This window comes from Centroberyx gerrardi, chromosome 10 (genome assembly GCF_048128805.1).
Source record: "Centroberyx gerrardi isolate f3 chromosome 10, fCenGer3.hap1.cur.20231027, whole genome shotgun sequence".
In the NCBI taxonomy this organism is placed as follows: Eukaryota; Metazoa; Chordata; class Actinopteri; order Beryciformes; family Berycidae; genus Centroberyx; species Centroberyx gerrardi.
In genome coordinates this window covers 10,956,996-10,977,475 of record NC_136006.1, presented here as the reverse complement: position 1 = coordinate 10,977,475, position 20,480 = coordinate 10,956,996, and the positions used below count along the sequence as shown (strand labels likewise).

The 20,480-nt window shown below is 40.7% G+C and overlaps 2 protein-coding genes across 2 annotated transcripts in view; both read left to right on the top strand.

The window, feature by feature from the left end:
* The window catches only part of traf3ip1 (TNF receptor-associated factor 3 interacting protein 1), a 328,730-nt gene that overhangs the window by 283,627 nt on the left and 24,623 nt on the right, over positions 1-20,480 (top strand). The window lies entirely within an intron of this gene.
* LOC139910528 (lactase/phlorizin hydrolase-like) lies at positions 1,892-18,770 on the top strand. The gene is made up of 17 exons (XM_071897842.2): positions 1,892-2,525; positions 3,196-3,266; positions 3,855-3,932; positions 4,095-4,188; positions 5,543-5,627; positions 5,755-6,427; positions 6,517-7,165; positions 7,273-8,823; positions 8,936-9,204; positions 14,790-15,080; positions 15,185-15,383; positions 15,681-15,883; positions 16,050-16,156; positions 16,346-16,477; positions 17,386-17,609; positions 17,943-18,179; positions 18,547-18,770. Exons 1-17 carry the CDS (start codon positions 1,892-1,894, stop codon positions 18,768-18,770), a joined length of 5,721 nt encoding a protein of 1,906 aa, XP_071753943.2.

The following is a 20,480-nucleotide window of genomic DNA, read 5'->3' as shown; positions in this document are numbered from 1 at the left end:
AGTGTACTTCATCTCCTCACACTCATCATTAAAAGAAATGAGCACTTGTGGATCAAGTGCAATTATTCAATATTGCATATATCACAGTATGTAACGTTAACACTAAAATCTTCACTCATTAGCTATACATTTAACCTTCTTTGCATATTCAGAAAGAATTATACATCAGCACCACATAGAAATGGAATGGAGAGACAAAGCAAAACTGTAATATTTGCGCTAATGGGGAATCCCCTATTGTCTCTGCCTTCCCATTCTTTCCAGTCCTGTCCTTCACCTTCATTTGTATATATGCACAATGGGAGAACTGTAGAGAACTGTTTTAAAACTCAATTTATCTTAAACTGTAAATAGTGCCACTAATTCACAATATGTTATTCTAACCTTGTTGATTAATGTGTTCTAGTGGCTTTACCTTGTAGGACTTTGGTAAGACCCAAGAACTGTCCCAAAGAACAATCCCTGATGTTCACCTCATGAAAGAGAAGCGGTTTGTCACCAATGATTTTCTGTAAGAAAATATAAACATACAATATAATTCAGAGTTGGGGTTCACTATATTTTAATTTAAAAAAAAATTTGATTAATCATTTCAACTTGGAATAAATAGATACATACCTTAAAGATTCGCAGCTCCTCTGCTAAGTTTTCTCTGGTGGTGCAGTCATATTGAATTTTTACCAAGAGGTAATCTAAGGATTTCTGTAACAGACGTGCATGTTTATCACAGAAGTCACATTATCCTTGTATGCTTATTCAGCACTGTGTTTTCAGTAATTTTTATATTAAAGTAATAGTCTTGATTTTTCACCTAGTGCACTAAAATGATGCTTATTTCCACATTTAATACTTTCTCATCATGATCCTACCACAAATGGAACATCACTTTGGTAGACGACAAACTATATTACTGGGCCTCTTGCTGAGTTTATGGTGCTTGCGGTGATAGTGGTGTAACCACTATCACCGCAAGCACCATAAACAGCCTTGACTTGGTCTGAAATTCTGAAGTGTAATGCAGCTGGTAGGTGAGATGACATCCCCACCCTGCCAATGACAAGTTCCTCTATTCAGGACCTGAGACTGAGAGAGACAAAACTCCAGAGCGACTTTCTCTATTGTGATGGCACCTCGCCTGTCATTTTCCACCTCATTAGTTTTGTTAAACAAAGTGTCAAAACACTTCAGAGGGATAGGTTTCCCATGCACAAAATTATCACCCTCTGTCATTGTAATTATTTGTCCATATTATTTCACATTATTTGTTAAGTCACACAAGTGACTATAGGTTGCTCTAGTGTGGGAGGCTTCTGTAGAATTGAAACATCTTTCTGTAGCATATATTGGTTAGCAGAATTTAGTTAATTATTACAGCGAATCTTCCCATTAATAAATAAGAACATAACTCTGATCGCTCTGTGAGCTAAGGCGCATATGACACACTTAACAATTTTGTGGGTTAAAATCTGTCTCACTACCTTTGTCCCCTGTCATACTCTCTCTTTCTCTCCCACCTTTCCTGCACGCTTCACTGTACTAATAAAGCATACAGTATATAAATAAGCAGAATTGCACCCAAACAATCTTCAAAAGAAACCTGAGTCAATATAATACATTAAACCTTGCTGTTCAGTGTTGCAACTATATATTTCATGGGCTTCAAACATAAGAACATAGAAGAAGGATGCAATTATCAGTTGACATGTGAGTCCAGAGTCTTTCTGACCGTAATCATCAACACAACTGCAATAAAACACTGAAATTGACACCACTTCAATGTGATATCTATCACGATTACGTAACAATGCAATAGTTCAAGCAGGAAAATATGATTGCTTTTTAAGAGCTTGCCTATCAGTGGATAATATCAGTTCATCCTACTGAAGCCACTATGAAGCACTCACTGTGGGCGCTTTCTCTGTGGCTTTTGTGTCTGCATGGTTGCCAGAGCAAAGAGGTGAACGGACAAGAGGACTTCATGCTTCTTGCGGGCCCTTTGATGAAGCAGTCGGCCAGAAACTCAGACAATGGGGTGAATGATGCCTTTGACTGTACTCATCCCATACCTTCAGGATCCAGAGTCTACTTTGAGTATCTCCAGAGCAGGGGGGTAACCCACTTCAAAGTGCCTCTGTCATGGGCTCAGCTCCTGCCTACAGGCCTCTCCAGCCAGCCCCAACAGGCTGTAGTGACCTGCTACCAGACTCTGCTGAAACAGCTAGTGGAGGTGGGCCTTCAGCCTCTGGTTGTCCTTCATGGATCCACAGTACCAGAAGCCCTCAGATCAAGGTATGGAGGCTGGGAGAGTCCAGAGCTGTTAGAGGTGTTTGAGCAGTATGCAGAGTTTGCTTTCATGGAATTTGGAGAGCTGGCAAACTCCTGGGTGATGTTGAGCCACTTGGATGACATTTGGCATGAAAGGCAGCAATTGGGACTGGGAGCAGATGCTCCCAGTCCGCTCCACAATATCCTCCAGGTCAACAGGAACATTTACCAGCTCTATCATCACCGGTTCCCTGACAAAAGTAAGTGCTTAAGACTGAGTGAAAAGAAGGAGAGGATTAAAAGATATTTACTCTAAGACTGATTGACTGAGCTCCTGATTCAAGGATTGGTCATATGTAACTAATGTTTAACCTTGATGTATATTGAAGCTATATTTTTACTCTCAACAATCAATAACTATAAATGGTATCTACTTAAAATGCATACATTTAGATATTTTAAAACAATCTGTCAAATGGTTTATATTCAGCAAAAATGAAAAGAAGTTGGATGCTTTATTTTCCAACTATCATTTCAGATTTTAATTGATTTCACATTCAGTTATTCAATATAATATGTTGCCACTTGGTCAATTGTCAGTATGACTCTTTTATAAACAAATTATTATCTTTTCTTATATCTGAAACCCTTCACCCTATCATTTATGGCACAGATGACGTGTAGATTATTCTGCTTATCTGAGCAGTTTAATCCAGGTGAAGACCAAGGTGAAATCATCACGAAGGTTGTAAACTTCCTTCTCACCATGGGGCTGCAGGCTGCACCCGATTAATATCTGAGCTGGGGAGAGAAAAGAAATCCGTCAAATATGCCTGGTCTGGTGGAAATTAAATATGTGTGCACACAAACACACACACTCCTTGAAGTTCATTGTGATAAGAGTGCTCTTTTGCTTTCATCTCTTCTCAGGGAGACGTCTGTCAGTTGGGTTTGGAGCTAGTGATGTCGCTATTCTTTCCCAGATCAAAGTTTCGACTACAGTAAGCTGTATCTTGCCGTTGTGTACTCTTGAATCCTTTATATGAAGAACCACATACAGTGGATATCAAAAGTCTACACACGCTTTCAAATTTTCTAGGTTTTATCGCACTGAGGCCTTAAATGAAAAACCGTTAAATTGGACTTTTTCACTTTCCTTTGGAAATAGTAACCAGCAAAATCAAGGTAAAAACAAAAGGTTGCCCATTTCTGAGAATGTATTAAAAATGTAAAACTATAATTTTAGGCCCCACCACAATAAAACCCAGAAATTTTGAAAGGGTGTGTAGACTTTGATATCCACAGGACTTACTGTGGATATCAAGTTTTGAAATGAGTGATGTTATCAAATACCTATATCTAAATCTAAATTTAAGTGCCTCAGTCATAGTTAAACATAGAGGCTGTGTACTTTCTGGTGATTTGCAGAATTCACACTTAAAATTATTTTGATTGACTATACAACTGTCTATAGGTTTTGCTATTGGAATATTACAAAAGGGACTTTGCTTCATTTGATGCCCTTGTGTCTGTCTAATATACTACATGTGTGTAATAATATACTTGCCGTATCTCCTATTTTGGAACAGGTGGATTTCTTGTCAGTGCAAATTGAATATAACTGTGCCTCTAAATCAAACTTTGCAGAGGAGCTGAGGAGCTTACAGGTGCAGTAATCATTACAAAGTTTTTCTTTGTCCTTTGCATTACATATTTTGTGCTGCTAATATTACACTATATTTATTTATGTATCAGATTTGATATATAATAATGATATGTTATGTTATGTTATGTTATGTTATGTTATGTCATGTCATGTCATATTATAGAGGTCCAGTGGGGAGATACCTATCCTGATATACAAGATAAATATTCAGGGTTGTTCCTCCGATCAATTCCAGCCCCTTGGCAATGTCTTGCAAGGTAAATTTAATTACAGATGAATGGATGGATATTACTCTTTGTAGCTTGGTGATTGTGGTTGGTGGTGAGTATTTTCCTTTAAGAACTTCCATTTGTGTATGCCTGTGTTTCTTCTACCACTGAATATCTTGCTGCCACCCCATCGAAATGATAAAATGAATGCACCATGTTTCAAGTGGAATATCCCTTGCAAATGTTCAAGAGAATTTACACACACTCTGCAATAAGCAAGACAATTTAAAGACATTCAAACATTAACATTAAACAACAGCAACATTAAAACAAGCACCAGCACGGTCAATCCTGGGTGATTTCAATGACCAAAAGAGATTATGACTTTGTTGACTGGAGGTATAGATAGTGGAATCAATAAACCAAACTGCGATTTGCCACCCATTTGTAATTAACTTTTACAATCTTATAAACTTTTACAGACTAATAATCATAAAAGTGCTGTGTCTTGGGACTGTTATCACAAAGCAGTGATTAGCACAAATTCTTTCTTGGTATCTTCCCCATAAAAGTTACAAGGAAAATCATGTGCATGGTGGAGTACAGCTGTAGGCCATGCTTTTCCTATTACCACTTGATGGAACACACACAGATTATCAAACAATCTGCCCAGTGGTCAGTACATATTGTTTGAAATGAAGTAAACCACTAATGTTACAGGACTGTGGCAGGGAGATTTCAAAAGGTGATTGGTGGAAATCCTTAGCTGAAAAACATTGGCTTTAGGGTGGTTGCTTGAATTATCTGTCTTTTGCAGATTTTGGTTGAGGTGAATTAATTAATTAAAACAATAGAAGAAGTTAGATGTTTTAGTGAATAATGTCAGCTTAATCACAGAAGTCGATAAAATCTCTCTTTTAGCAAATTCAAAGGCAACAATGTCCTCCATAAATATTAATCAGATCAGTATGTGGCTAACAATGGATTACTTTAGTACAATATAACCATGTTGTAATAACCCACAGCCTTTACAGATACACATCTATGACTAGTGCAACATCCTTTGCTCCTACCATAATATGTATGTGTACAAAGTACAACCTCTCCTATCAAAACTCTTGTAATGAAATAAACTGTAATGTCTTTGTAATGTCTGTAAAGGTTTCTTGAATATGTGAAAGGTGCATCTGTATACATATATGAACAAGGAATTCCCAAAAATGGTCTACCATTAAGAGAATGTATTTTTTTAATCTCTGCATATTTCATTCATTCATTCATTCATTCAGTCATCCATTCATGTCCACCATGTAACCAGATGTCGAACCAGATGTGAAGTTAAATGAGGATCCACTGTACCGTACTGCACTAATCTGATAACTCTGTTCTGAAATTATTACAGTTCTGAACAACAATGACCTGAATATTGTGGGGTGTGACATGGTGGACATGTTTGGTAAGATGGATATGGCTGACACTCCGAACAGGTAACAGTTCACCTTTGTAAAATACATTGTTTCTGAACATGTAAAATATATGTTGTGTTAGAGTCTAATATGGCCGTGATTGTTTTACATGTACTTACATAGTTTTATGTCCTCTTCTTTTTCACAGTATCCCAGACTACATTGAAAATACAGGCTTTAGAAACAGTTACCAGAGTGTGTGGGATAAGTTTGGGGCCCAGATCACAACAGAGCGAGATCTTTTTCTCAATGAATCATTCCCCTCTGGCTTCCAGTGGGCCACATCCAGTGAGTCCTTCAAGGTTGAAGGTGGCTGGTCAGAAGATGGGAAGGGAGAGACAATTTGGGACCATTTTGGTCATGAAGGCCAAGTCTTTGCAAATCAGACAGCTGATCTGGCTTGCGACAGCTACCACAAGGTTGATTATGATGTCTACCTCCTTCGAGGTCTAAATGTCAACACCTATCAGTTTTCCATCTCCTGGGCCCGTATTTTTCCATCTGGCCACCAGGGGAGCCATTCTGAGAAAGGAGTGCTTTACTATGACAAGCTGATCAATGCTCTCATTGAGTCTGGCATACAACCTGTTGTCACCTTGTACCACTGGGATCTGCCCCAGGCACTCCAGGACTATGGTGGATGGACCAATGCTTCCATTGTTGAAGCATTTAAGGACTATGCAGACTTCTGCTTCTCCAGGTTTGGAGACAGGGTCAAGACCTGGAACACTTTCAGTAGCCCCTGGGTGGTGAGCCATGCTGGCTATGGAACTGGTGAGCATCCCCCTGGAGTGAAGGACTATGTGGTTGCCTCCTACCAGGTGAGAGTGATGTTATTACTTTAGCAAAAATACATGCTGTTATACTGTCATCTTTATTCATTAGCTTACCATTTCTGTGGCGTTTGCAGGTCACTCACAATATGCTTAAGTCCCATGCTGAGGCCTGGCATGTCTACAATGATAAACACAGGAAGAAGCAGGGAGGGAAAGTGGGCATTGCCCTGAACTCAGACTGGGCTGAGCCCATGGACCCCTCCAGACCTGAAGACATAGCAGCTGCTGATCGCTACCTGCAGTTCATGCTGGGCTGGTTTGCCCATCCCATATTTGTAGATGGGGATTATCCTGCAACACTCAAGACTCAGATTGAACAGAAAACAAATGAGTGTCCCCTCTCTGAGCCTGCCATTCTTCCAGTCTTCACTGTAGAAGAGAGCCAGAGGATATGTGGAACAGCTGACTTTTTGGGATTAAACCACTATACCTCCCGTTTGGTCAACAACAGTGATGGTGGCTGCATCCCTGGCCCTCAGGGGGTGGGTGACTTCCAGGCCCATGTGGACCCTTCCTGGTCTTCTACAGCATCTGACTGGATCCATTCTGCACCTTGGGGCCTTAGAAGACTTCTCAACTACATCTCTGCAGAGTACCTGAATGTTACCAAGGTGCCTGTTCACATAACTGGGAACGGAATGCCCACTGAGTACAGTGGGGACTCTCTCAATGATACCAGTCGAATAGAGTACATGAAGAGCTACATAAATGAAGCACTGAAAGGTTAGTGTCTGGCATTGGTGTGATAGCAAACCATATTCATACAGTTGGGTTTTTTTTGTTGGTTTTTTTAAGAAATTTAATGTTTCATTTTCTATTTCCAATTTTAGCAATACGCTTGGATGGAGTGGATGTGCAGCGATTCACAGTGCAGTCACTCATGGATGGGTTTGAGGGAAAACATGGCTACAGTGAACGGTTTGGCCTTCACCATGTCAACTTTGAAGATGCTGACAGACCAAGAACGGCAAAGCAATCTGCATATTTCTACTCTCAGGTTATCAAGCATAACGGATTTGGTTCAAAAAATGGTGGCGACTTTAAAGGGGTAGAATTGCAACTGACCAGGCGTACACCTGCTTTACCACCCTCTGAAGTTCCATCTAAATCCATGGTTGTCTGGGAGAAATTCTCACACCAGTCCAAATTTGAGAGGAAACTGTACCACTATGGTACCTTCCCTTCCAGTTTCCTTTGGGGAGTGTCATCTTCTGCTTACCAGATTGAGGGTGGCTGGAATGCTGATGGTAAAGGACCTAGTGTCTGGGATACATTCACCCAGAAACCTGGCACTATTCCTGCTAATGCCAATGGAGATGTAGCCTGTGACAGCTACAGTAGACTGGAAGAGGACCTGTACATGCTTCGGGCTCTGAGGGTAAAGTCCTACAGATTCTCTCTATCCTGGTCCAGGATCTTTCCCAATGGTCAGCGTACTTCCCTAAACCAGAAAGGTGTTGACTACTACAATAGGCTCGTTGATGGCCTCCTAGCATATAACATCACACCCATGGTGACACTCTACCACTGGGACCTTCCTCAAGCTTTGCAAAATCTTAATGGCTGGGACAACGCTAACATGATTGACATCTTCAATGACTACTGTGACTTCTGCTTTGCCACCTTTGGGGACAGAGTGAAGTTTTGGATGACCTTCAACCAGCCTCATACAATCGTGTGGTCCGGATATGGACTCGGGCAGATCCCACCAAATGTTAAGAAGCCAGGAGATGCACCATACAGAGTTGCACACAACCTTATAAAAGCACATGCCAAGGCCTACCACACATATGATGAGAAGTATCGCAAATCCCAAGGTGGTTTGGTATCCATTGCCCTCAATGCTGATTGGATTGAACCCAAAGATGTCAACATCCCTCGGGAAGTGGTGGCTGCTGACCGCGCTCTGCAGTTCCAACTTGGTTGGTTTGCACATCCCATTTTCAAAAATGGAGACTATCCTGATGCAATGAAGTGGCAAGTTGGAAACAAGAGTGAACTCCAAGGTCTTTCAGAGTCCAGACTGCCTGCCTTCACTGAAGAAGAAAAGGCCTACATCAGGGGAACTGCTGACATCTTCTGCATAAATCATTATACTACAAAGATAGCAAGCCATATCACAGCTCGGCTCACCCCACAGTCCTATGACTATGATCGGGACTTGTCAGAAGCAGAGGAGGGTGATTCACCAACCACTGCCATCAGTAACCAGAGAGCTGTAGCATGGGGCTTGAGAAGGCTTCTCAACTGGATCAAAGAGGAGTATGGAGATCCAGAGATTTACATTACGGAGAATGGAGTAGCTACAGACACAAAGACCACAGTTGATGACTCTGGCAGAGTATTCTACTACAAGACATATACTGATGAGGCTCTGAAAGGTCAGCATAAACACATTGTTGAGTTCTTAAAGATAATTGATAACAATGATCATAATGACTGTATTATCTGAATGTCTTGATCTTTTGTTAATTCTTGTTTGTGTTTCTATAGCCTATGATCTGGATGGTGTAAAGGTGAGAGGATACATAGCAGCATCTGTCATGGATTCTTTTGAGTGGCTCAATGGTTACACAGTAGGATTTGGGCTTCATCATGTGGACTTCACTAACCCAAACCGACCAAGGACACCCAAATATTCAGCTCATTACTACTATCAAGTCATCAAGGACAATGGCTTCCCTAAACCAGATGATGAGAAGCTACTTTATGGACACTTCCGCAAGAACTTCATCTGGAGTACAGCAACAGCGTCATACCAGGTAACTGCTTAGTGGAATAACATGTCAGCTGTTTAATCTTTTGATGGTATCCTTATGGAAATAGAAGCCAATCTATCCATGTTTTATAAACTTTTCCCATTGTTGGGGTGTCTCTTTGGTTTAGCAGACTGGGGCACGTACAATGTTGTGGGATAGAATCTAGCTCATGACTTCTGTCACGTCACCCCCCTTGTTAACATCTGCCCTGTCATCCTGCTCTATATACAATATAAGCAGATCAAGAGAACAGCAGAGAATACATGCAGTAAGGATGCCTATTCGATCTGAGTCATTGTCACTCTGCACTGATTTCTTGTTTGACAACATGGACGATGAGTTAAGGTTTCTTCTTTCAGTTATTATCTGTCAACACTGAGCACTAGAATTTCTTCTCCATTGCAGATCATCTTTGAAACATGCTTTTTTTGCTTTGATCTAATTAGTAGGGGAGAACCGCATGGGCGTGGATTGGGTATGGCAGTGTATGGCAGTTGCCACACCTTGGCTTCATGGAGTAATTCAGATAAAGTCTATAGTATTAGGGTCACTTTTTAGTTTAGAGTTTCCTAATAGTGTACAGCTCTCAGGTCTCTCTGGTCCCTTACTGGCTGCTGGGGTGGTCAGACGCTTGCTGTTTTGCTCCTGCTTTTCTTTGAATTTCTGCTCTATTTCCCCTTTGTTTTCTCACATCGGCTGCTAATTTCTGGCTTAATGACAACTACTGAGATGGATCATCTGACCTACTGACGGCTAAGTTGCCACAGGTAGCGATCTACTACTTTTAAACTTTCGGAGAATACTGCAAGCTGAACTACTGGTGTGACCTGCTAGCAGCCTGCTAGCAATACTAACATTACTAGCCTGTTGTGGCTGTGGATTTCTACGATGCCTCACGGTCCCAGCATCTCGAATCCATCAAAACCCACTACGGACTCATTATGCCAAAACTGTCGGAAATATCTACAGGAAATCGCTGTGCTCCAGGCGAAGATTTTTACACTGGAAGCTGAGAAAGGACTACATGAGACACTCCCCATAACAACCTGTGGTAAGACGGCTAAGTCTGGGGCTAAACAGAATGCTACCACTTATCAAAGCAGTGCTAACCAGGATGCTACCGCTAATATGCTAAACCTAGATCAGGTGTCGCCAACCTGTCGATCTTTGGGAAGCTCAAAGGAGATCACAAAGCATTAGGGGAAAAGTTGTTTTAACCTATCGGAATTTAAATGTCATTTATATATTTTTTCGATCCAGCCAATCCGGAAATGTTAGGACATGACGCTCTCCTGCTCTCCTGTCTGATTGGCTGGATCACGATAACATTACTGTCGTGAAGCTACTGTCGTGAAGCTACTGTCAATTGGCTTAGCAGCAACTAGCTAGCAAGTCAAGATGGAGGGGAATGTACGAAAAAAGCCAAAAACCTACAACTTTCATTCCGAATGGGAACACGAGTTTTTGTTCACTTTGGTCAACGACAGACCAATCTGCCTAATTTGTAACCAAGCGCTTGCTCTGGCGAAAAAAAAGGTAACTTGGAGCGTCATCACGCCGCTAACCGAAGTTCAAAGAGGACTTCCCACCCAAAAGCGCTCTGCGCTCCAGCAAAGTGACCGAGTTGAAGTCGGCATTGAAGGCACAACCAAGTCCACAGACAAAAGAAAAGCTGCAACAGAGGCCTCCTTTCGTGTGAGTCACCTTTTGGCTAAACACAAAAAACCATTTACTGATGGAGAGTTAATCAAGGAGGCAATGTCTGTCACTGCTGACACTTTATTCAAAGACTGTAAAAACAAAGACGATATTAAAAATGCGATCGCGAGTGTGCCACTTGGTCCGGCAACTGTGGCCAGAAGGATAGAGTTGTTATCGGAGGATGTGTCTCAACAAGTGCTCAGTGATTTATCACTGTGCGAATGCTTCTCACTGCAATTTGACGAATCTGTGGACATGACAGACACTGCACAGCTAATGGTGTTTGCTCGGATGGCTTTTGAGGACTCATCCACGAAGGAAGATTTCCTCACACTTTTGCCATTAAAGAAGAGGATGAGAGGTGAGGACATCTACAACGAGTTCAAACGGTACATGCATGACAACAACATCCCCATTCATAAGTTAGTGGTAATTACAACTGATGGCGCACTGTGGGGGTAAATCGATGTCAAAATCATTGTAAATGCACAGACTATGAGTCACAAATATATATTACAATTTGTAAACACAAAACACGATCTACAAACAAACTCTTTATGATCCACAAATATAAAACACGATCCACAAATAGATTTGAAATCCACAAACAAACTCTTCATGATCCACAAATATAAAACACGATCCACAAATAGATTCAAAATCCACAAACAAACACATCATGATCCACAAATAGAATTCAGTGACTTGTACTTGAAAACCAGAATTTGAATGAATGCAAAATGATTTGTCTGCGTGTGTGGGTCGTATTCTATTTGTAGATTGTTTCGCATTTGTTTTCAGAATTTTGACACTACTGTTCCGCTGTTTTTGGGTGTAACCAATCTACAAATGCACTCTTCACAATTTGCAAACAAACACAGTCTAACTTGTATTTTCAACCAACTGTTTCAAGACACGCGTACAAATTCTGTGCAATGCTCAGCGTTCAAGTGTCAAATCTGTGTTTGTGGATCACAGTGTATTTGTGGATCACAGTGTATTTGTGGATCGCTTTGCATTTGTGGATCGCTTTGCATTTGTCTACAAACAGTTTTGACACCGTTTTACCGCAGGGAGTGTGAATACGAGCCACAAATGTAGTCAGCCAATCAGGGGTATTGCTTGCTATGTGATGTCACGATGCCTCAATAAGCCTTTCAAAATAAGAGCGTGAGCTGAAACGTGTCAGAACACCGTGGTAAAGTGAAACGGTGTGTTAATATTCTGTATTCATTACAGATTAATTGTTTTTATTTCATGGCGTGGGATCGTTCTGTTCATATGGAAATGTCCTAGCTAGTTGGGTCTAGGCTCAGGTCTTCTTACGGACTGTTCGTTATTTATGAGAGGGGGGTTGGTGCAAAACAAGGGAAGGCATGTCAAATATTTTTTTAAGCACTGGGGAGGGACTTATGTTTTTTATTTTGGCTTTAAGGGAGGGACATACAACTTTAAATGGTTGTACTTAGGTGGTACAGCTTCAACTACAACTGACACTGGCATAGTTAAGTGGTGTATATACTAAGGGTTATATACTATAATATTTAAGGTAACATGCAGTGCGTTCTGGTAGCCTACTGGTTAAAACGCATACCTTATGACTATAACGTCTGCGGTTTGAATCCGGCAGTGAAGTGTTGTTGCATGTGGCCCCCTTCATGTCTTTTTCTCCCTTTATTTTTCCTGTTGAATCAACGTCTTCAAATAGTCAGTAAAAAAAACTTTAACTTGTAAACCTGTTTTGAACGTCTTTTCACCGGTGACCATAGTCATTTTTTAAACGTCTTTTCAACGGAAAAATGCTCACTGGGGAGGGTCATGCATTTTCCCCCAGTCACTCAGGGAGGCTCAAGGAAAAATATTTGTAGGTCCGGGGAGGGTCAAGATAAAAAAAAAAAAAAAAAAGTCACACCCCAGCCCCCCCTCTCATAAATAACAAACAGTCCCTTTAATGTTAGCCTCAAGCACTGATATCTGTATAAGCCCTGCATCTAGCTTCGTTTCTGGGGTTATGTTATGGACTCTCTAACACACTGATGTACAATACGGTTGCTGCTCAGGACAATCAGGCCGTCCAGCAAGTGATGAGAACAGCCCAAGCCGCCACAGAAACTTTGCTCCCATCCAGGACATTTAAGCCAAATGCTGCACCAGAAGAGCCCGCAACACAATCAAGGATAAACATGCCAAGCTTTTATCACCACACTTTAATGAAGCTGATCTCATGTTAAATTAAGTTATGTAAGGTAGTACAGGCAAAATTGTCTTTTCCCTCAGCTATCACTGCATTTCTGCCCATTATTTTGTCCCGTTTGCTCTGTCAGTTGTTTGTTTGTGGATTTCGAATCTATTTGTGGATCGTGTTTTATATTTGTGGATCATGAAGAGTTTGTTTGTGGATTTTGAATCTATTTGTGGATCGTGTTTTATATTTGTGGATCATGAAGAGTTTGTTTGTAGATCGTGTTTTGTGTTTACAAATTGTAATATATATTTGCGACTCATAGTCTGTGCATTTACAATGATTTTGACATCGATTTACCCCCACAGCGCACCAGCTATGCAAGGCACACACTGGTTTTATTGGTTTGACCCGGAGTTTCCCCAGTTCCACAGTTATCACTGTGTGATCCATCAACAGGCGCTTGTTAGCAAAGTTATGGATTTTTCCCCATGTAATGACGCTAGTTGTGAGGATTGTTAACTCCATACGGGCAAAAGGACAGCAGCACCGACTGTTCAAATCTTTACTAGAAGAAGTTGACGCTGCTTATGGTGACCTGCTCCTGCATGCTGAAGTTCGATGGTTAAGTTGCGGGAAAGTGCTGCAGCGATTTATTGACCTGCTGCCCGAGATCCGCTCCTTTTTGGAGGCACGGAATGAGCAGCACAAACAACTGTCACAGGACGCATGGCTTCTTGATTTGGGATTTCTTACAGACCTGATGGCCAAACTGAATTAGCTCAACTCTGAACTGCAGGGTAAAGACAAAGAGGTGGCACACATGATTAGCGCTGTCAATGCATTCAAAGCCAAAGTGGGTCTGTGGACCTCTCAGCTGAGAAATGGGAGACTGACACACTTCCCAAACCTGGAAAGACTGGCACAGAATGTGAGAGAAGCTAAACCTGAACAGTTCTGTGCCCATTTGGATAAAGTGGCAGCTGAATTTGACAGGCGTTTTCAGGAAATGCATGTCATGGAGGACATTGTCAAATTCATCACAAATCCATTTCTTCCCATTGACATTGACACTGTATCTGTCAAGTTGCAGGATGCATTTTCCTTGCCAAATGGAGTGGACATGGAAATAATTGAACTGCAAAGTGATACTGAAATGCAAGCCAGGGCAAAGGACAGCAACTTTTGGGGACTTGTGAGCAGGGAAAAATTTCCTCTCCTCTCCTCCTGTGCACTGAAAGTGAAAGCCTACTTTGGCTCCACTTATCTCTGTGAGATGGCCTTTTCACAGATGAAATTAATCAAAACAAAGCACAGGACCCGCCTGACTGACAGGCACCTTACTGACTGTTTGAGACTAGGTGTCTCTAACTATATAGATCTAACTGATCAATAATCAGCCATACAACAGAATGATTTAGGACAAACATCGAGAGCAAGACACATAAAAGCTTATTTTAGCAAGACATAACAGCCTACTTATTGTACATAGCCTAACCTACCCGGCACCACCAGAAAGATAATTTTCCTACAGGACCAATTAAGTATCACATCATTATTGTTATGATAACAGAAATGCCTAAAAGCCATTTAAAATATCCATTTTTGAATTGAATGTGAATTGCATGCATGCTTTGCTCTGATTTTTCAACTGGTTATCTGTATTAGTTACTGTGGTCTTAACATCATATTATACTGCTTTCAGATTGAAGGAGGCTGGAGAGCAGATGGAAAGGGTCTCAGTATCTGGGATAAGTTTGCTCACACTCCTCTCCGAGTGTTCGACGACGACACTGGGGACATTGCCTGTGACAGTTACAACAAGGTTGAAGAAGATGTTGCCATGTTGAAGCAACTTAAGGTGACTCACTATCGTTTTTCCATATCCTGGCCCAGGGTGCTTCCTGATGGCACCAACAAGCACATCAATGAGGCTGGACTCAACTACTACCACAGACTGGTAGATGCGCTGCTCGCTGCAAACATTCAACCTCATGTATGTGTAGCTGCTTTCAGCATCGCAAAAAATTATATGCAATGGAAAGGTTGATCAATTTGTGCACATAGTATTCCTTGATGATTTATCATTGCCTTTGTCAGATTACTCTCTACCACTGGGACCTTCCACAAGCTCTCCAGGATGTCGGGGGCTGGGAGAATGACACTATTATTGTCAGATTCAGGGATTACGCCGATCTCATATTTAGCCGTCTTGGCCACAAAGTGAAATTCTGGATCACCATTAATGAGCCCTACAATATAGCCAATGTGGGCCATGGCTATGGAGCAGCTGCCCCAGGTAAAATCTGGAAAGGCTGAATTTCAGCAAAACAGCACTGCATTACTGTTTTTTCTTTCCACTGTTTCTTTCTTTTAAAGTTGTGGCTTAACTGCTAAAGTACAAGGATCTTTCTCAAAGGAGAGTGACTCTGATTACACTACTCAAATAATCTTATCATTTTGCATAAAGCTCTCCTTAAGGTTGACCTTTACGATCCGCAATGACAAAAACAATTAGCTAAGCAAATCAGCAAAAGGGCAGCAACATGCATCTTTTAATTATGCCCAGTCATTGAATTACCTCATCTCTGTCCAGGGATCAGTTTCAGACCAGGAACTCTGCCCTACATTGTGGGTCACAACCTGATCAAGGCCCATGCTGAGGCCTGGCACCTCTACAATGACAAGTATCGGGCAAAACAGAAAGGAATCATCTCTATCACCATCAACTCCGACTGGTCAGAGCCAAGAAATCCACACAAGCAGGAGGACATTGATGCTGCAAGACGTGTGGTGCAGGTATTATCAGATACACAACAAGAAACCCCTCCACGTTTTACTGGTCGCATAGCTCCTTGTTTTGCATGCAAACTCCTTTTAAGAAGTCTGGATTTAAACAGACAGGCATGTTGTCTGTAAGTTTCCGTATGGTAAAAATGTGCCGGGTGTGTCTCTCTTGGTGCAGTTCTACATTGGCTGGTTTGCCCATCCTATATTCAATGGAGACTACAGCAATATAATGAAGACGATCATTCGTGAGAGAAGCTTAGCTGCTGGTCTGTCAAAATCTAGGTAAGATATAAAACAATGTAAGACAAAAACCTGAAATTGAAGTCTTTGTCATCCACTACATCAGCTGGTGTAGTGTTTGGTTGTAATAAAAACCGGCATACTCTTAGGTCACGATGGCACATGGTTGAAGACCAATGGCACATTGCATTTTAAATTCATGAAGTAAATTCAGTCCATCAATCTCTCCAGGCTGCCTGAGTTCACCCCTGAGCAGATTAAGAGGGTTAAAGGTACCTATGATTACTTTGGCTTCAACCATTACACCACTGTCCTGGCTTTCCCCGTGGACTACGGAAACCTTCAGCACTATGATGCCGATAGGTAAGCAAGAACCACAATACCTAACCAAACAAGAAGAACAACATAGCCCATTTCATAGCCCAGTCTATCTAGTGCATAAGCGATATTCGCAATTGTTTATAATCAGCTGCAAATTATTTTCTGATCCTGGATGGAAACTTAATTTATGTTAAATAAAGCCCTGATTCCATCTTCTGAGCCCGGTTTTTCAAAATCGCTCAGAAGGATCATTCTGATTCAGATACCACAAGATCAAAATTACACAAATTAGATTTTCAGTCTTTAAACAGACCTCTGTCTCACCATCTGTTGGACAAATAATGTTACAACATGTTGTTAGGCTACTAGGACATAGTAAGTGAGCTGGATGAAAAGGTGTAAAAGAAAGTTTCAATGTTAATTTTATTTACTTTCTGCACAAGTATCCAATGCATAAGAAGTTAAAGACAAAATTCAAAGTTGATGACATTCATTGGATGGCAAAAATGATTCAAAACCTACAAAATGGCGGTTGGTATGAGATTTAGTTTTGAATAATTTGTTCATTTAAAAATGTAAACATTAGAAACTATTTTTGATCTATATTTAAGTTGTATAGGCTGTTCTTTCCCCACATCCTCACCAAATGTCTTGGTTACATATAATACCCATTATGTTTCTCAATCCACTGTGAATCACCCTTCCAGTCATCCAATATAATCCAGATTTTTGGCATCAAAACTATCCTAACCTCTGCCTTTTGAGTTTTGAAAAATGCAGAAACAACATTTAAGCTTGATTACAGGTAGGATTGGATTACCCAATCCAAATCTGAATGATAAATATCTCATTTAACAGTTTTGAAATGCCCTATTTTCAGATTTAACCCAATTTTATTACTGAAATCTTATTTGAAAAGTTTTGAAAAACTGGGCCTTGATGTTCCTCAGGAGCGCAGGAACGATTGCTGATCGTACCTGGTTGGATTCAGGCTCCTCCTGGCTGAAGGTATCGCCGTTTGGATTCCGGAGGATTCTAAACTTCATTAAGGAAGAGTATGGAAACCCACCCATCATCATCACAGAGAATGGCATCTCAGAGCGAGGGCCTATAGACCTCAAAGACGTCCACAGGAGCCACTACTACGAAAAATACATCAACCAGGTGCTTAAAGGTATCAAAGCTTTCATATTTTTATGAAGACCTTTACATTCAGAGGGAGAAAATTTGCCTAAAGCCATAAAAAAAGTCACCGTGCATCACAATAGATACAGCTTATCAGATGACAGCATCCACTGTAAAGTAACCACCTATACCTTTGTACAGTGCAACCAGGATAATAGTTTATGATGATTTTGCTCCTTCATAGTATGTATTTTGTGCTATTATTTGCATGTTGAGACCAAGAGATTCCCAATTTTCCATGCATTGAACAACACAATATTTCAGCAGCCATTTCCTGAATCAGTTTTTCCAGGTAGTAAGGATGTTAATTGTCTTGTTGCAGCTTACTTACTAGATGATGTTGATATTCGTGGATACACGGCTTGGTCACTGATGGACAATCTAGAGTGGGCCACTGGGTTTTCAGAGAGATTCGGCCTTTTCTACATCAATCGCTCTGACCCTAAACTTCCTCGCCTGGCCAAGAACTCTGCTGCCTTCTACTCCACGATCATCAACTGTAACGGATTCCCAGATCCCGCCTCAGGACCTCATGAATGTTTGAACCCTGAGCCTGAAGGTAAAGTGACACAGAGTCGCACAGTTTATAGCAAACCTGCTCTAATTAATGAACTTTGTGTGTTTCTAAATACTTTGCCTTTAATGTTTGTCTGCAATTTCATTACTCAAGAAAAAAATGTATGAATCATTATTCACAAAAAACTTGGGCACTTGCCAAATAGCTTTATATTATTGCTGCATATTGTAGATGTTCTTGGAAGCACATAGTAAATTCCAGAAAAACATATACAGTCATAGTGGAACTTGTATTCAGAGTTTGTTGACTAGCAGATGTTTCTGTATGCATACTTTGGATTTGAAAAAAAAAACCTAATGTTGCAGTTAAGCAGTCTGTTCAAATGCAGATGATCTCTTCTTTGTCACAGGAACAAGTGCACCAACCACCCCCCCTTCCTCTGACAACACTGTGAACTTCCTGGGTATGAAGCTCTCCCCCAGCGATGCCGAGACTGGACTTAACAGCACATTCGCTCTGCTCATTGTTGCAACCTTTGGGGTTATTTGTGCATCCTGTTGTTTCGTGAAGGCAAAGAACAATTCCAAGAAAAAACCCTCTGTAGAATCAATGAAAATGGTGAGCAAATTCTAAGTGTGAAAATATAGAGTTTCAGTAGAAGTCTGAAAGGACATAGACTGAATTATCTCAATGAATGTATAAAAAAAATGGGGAAAGCAGTAGGAGCTGGATCTAAACCCATAAAGTATAGATAAACCCATCTAGTACCTAAATCAATTCACTGCATGTCAAGACAGCTGAAGTTGAAACAACATTTTTAATAAGACAAGTTTTTGGAGGGTGAAATACTGAATTCCTGTTCCAAGATCATGATCCAAAGTTGTGTTGATATTTGTGTTCTTGTATGCAATATGTGTTACTGTTATATCCACGTCTCAGTTTCTGATCAAATAAATTTTGCCCATGATCCATTTCATTTCATTTCATTTACTGATCACACTGATTCCACCAGTAACGCAAGAGGTACACAATTATTTTACTCAAAACAGAACATTTGCAGCCATAAGTCCATCACAAATTTAAAACAGTAACTGTTCCATGCAACATGAACCACCATGAATCCCGTGAATACGTGTTTTATACTTGTTTAACTTTTCAAGGATGGCCTTGCTGGAGTTTCACTCAGGCAAGTTATTAAATAATTCATCAACACACAGGACAGGGGCTCTACTGCTGGAATCAGTGTGGGGAAAATTGAAGAGGTCTATTTTAGGCAATTTTATAAAATATAGTATTGTGTCATCATTATTATCCTTTTGACAACCAAATATTTACTTTAATTACTATCCTTTAAAAAGTATTACCATTTGCATTTAATCATCATTTTGTAAGATAGGTGTCACCTTTTTCCAAATGGTGGATATCTCATTTTAAGAAAAAGCTTTCTTTCATGCTCCGGTCTCTAAGTAGGTATACACACAGGAGTGAAACCCTACCACTGTGAACAGTGCAGTGTGTTTGCTTTCAAACTGCACCAGCAGCTCCACATGGGAGAGAGGTACAACTGTGACACTGTCGCAATAGCTGCAACTTGCATGTGACATAATTATGCCATTTCATGAACACTTTTACCCCAAGTACATGCCTACCCAGGAATGACTAAAAGCAACTATTGAAAACCTGTTTAGAGCTTAGCACTTTTTGGCTAAAAGTTAAAATATTTGTAACGCCAAAAACCTGCTAAACTGCCAGTATCGTCAGGACAATAGGCTGCATCGGGATGTTTTTAAATTGAAAATAAGTAGAAAAGACGCAACGCTGTGGAGAGCCACCCAGTGGACGCTCACCAAAAATCTTCCCAGTTTCCACCGTGTTAGGTGCCAAGAAATCAGCATTACACTCACCTGTAAGACAGCCTCCCACCCAGCCAGAAGACTAACTGTTATGCACCGCCACAGTGGCTGGTGGATTCCAAAATTCACTTGCCACTTTCACTGGTTTTTACCACACAAATATAATTTTTTATAGAACGGAAACCTCCGATCACTGGCTGGTTGCTTCGAAGAGCGCCGATTGAGGAGAAAAAACTTTGAAGCTACGACGGAAATTTACCAACACTCACAAGAGACCTAGACAGGTTCTTTATAGGCTCTGTGAGAGGAGAAACCCCACCACTGCTCCTCCTGAGGGAATAGGGTTTTAAATAAACAAGTGTTCTTTTTAGTGTAGTATATCCCAAATATTTTCAAAACAGCATGCAGAGAAGGCCAATGTACATCAAAAACTCATTTTGAATGCACAGAAATAGCACCTGTTCAATTCATTGTCCACATTCAGTGTCAG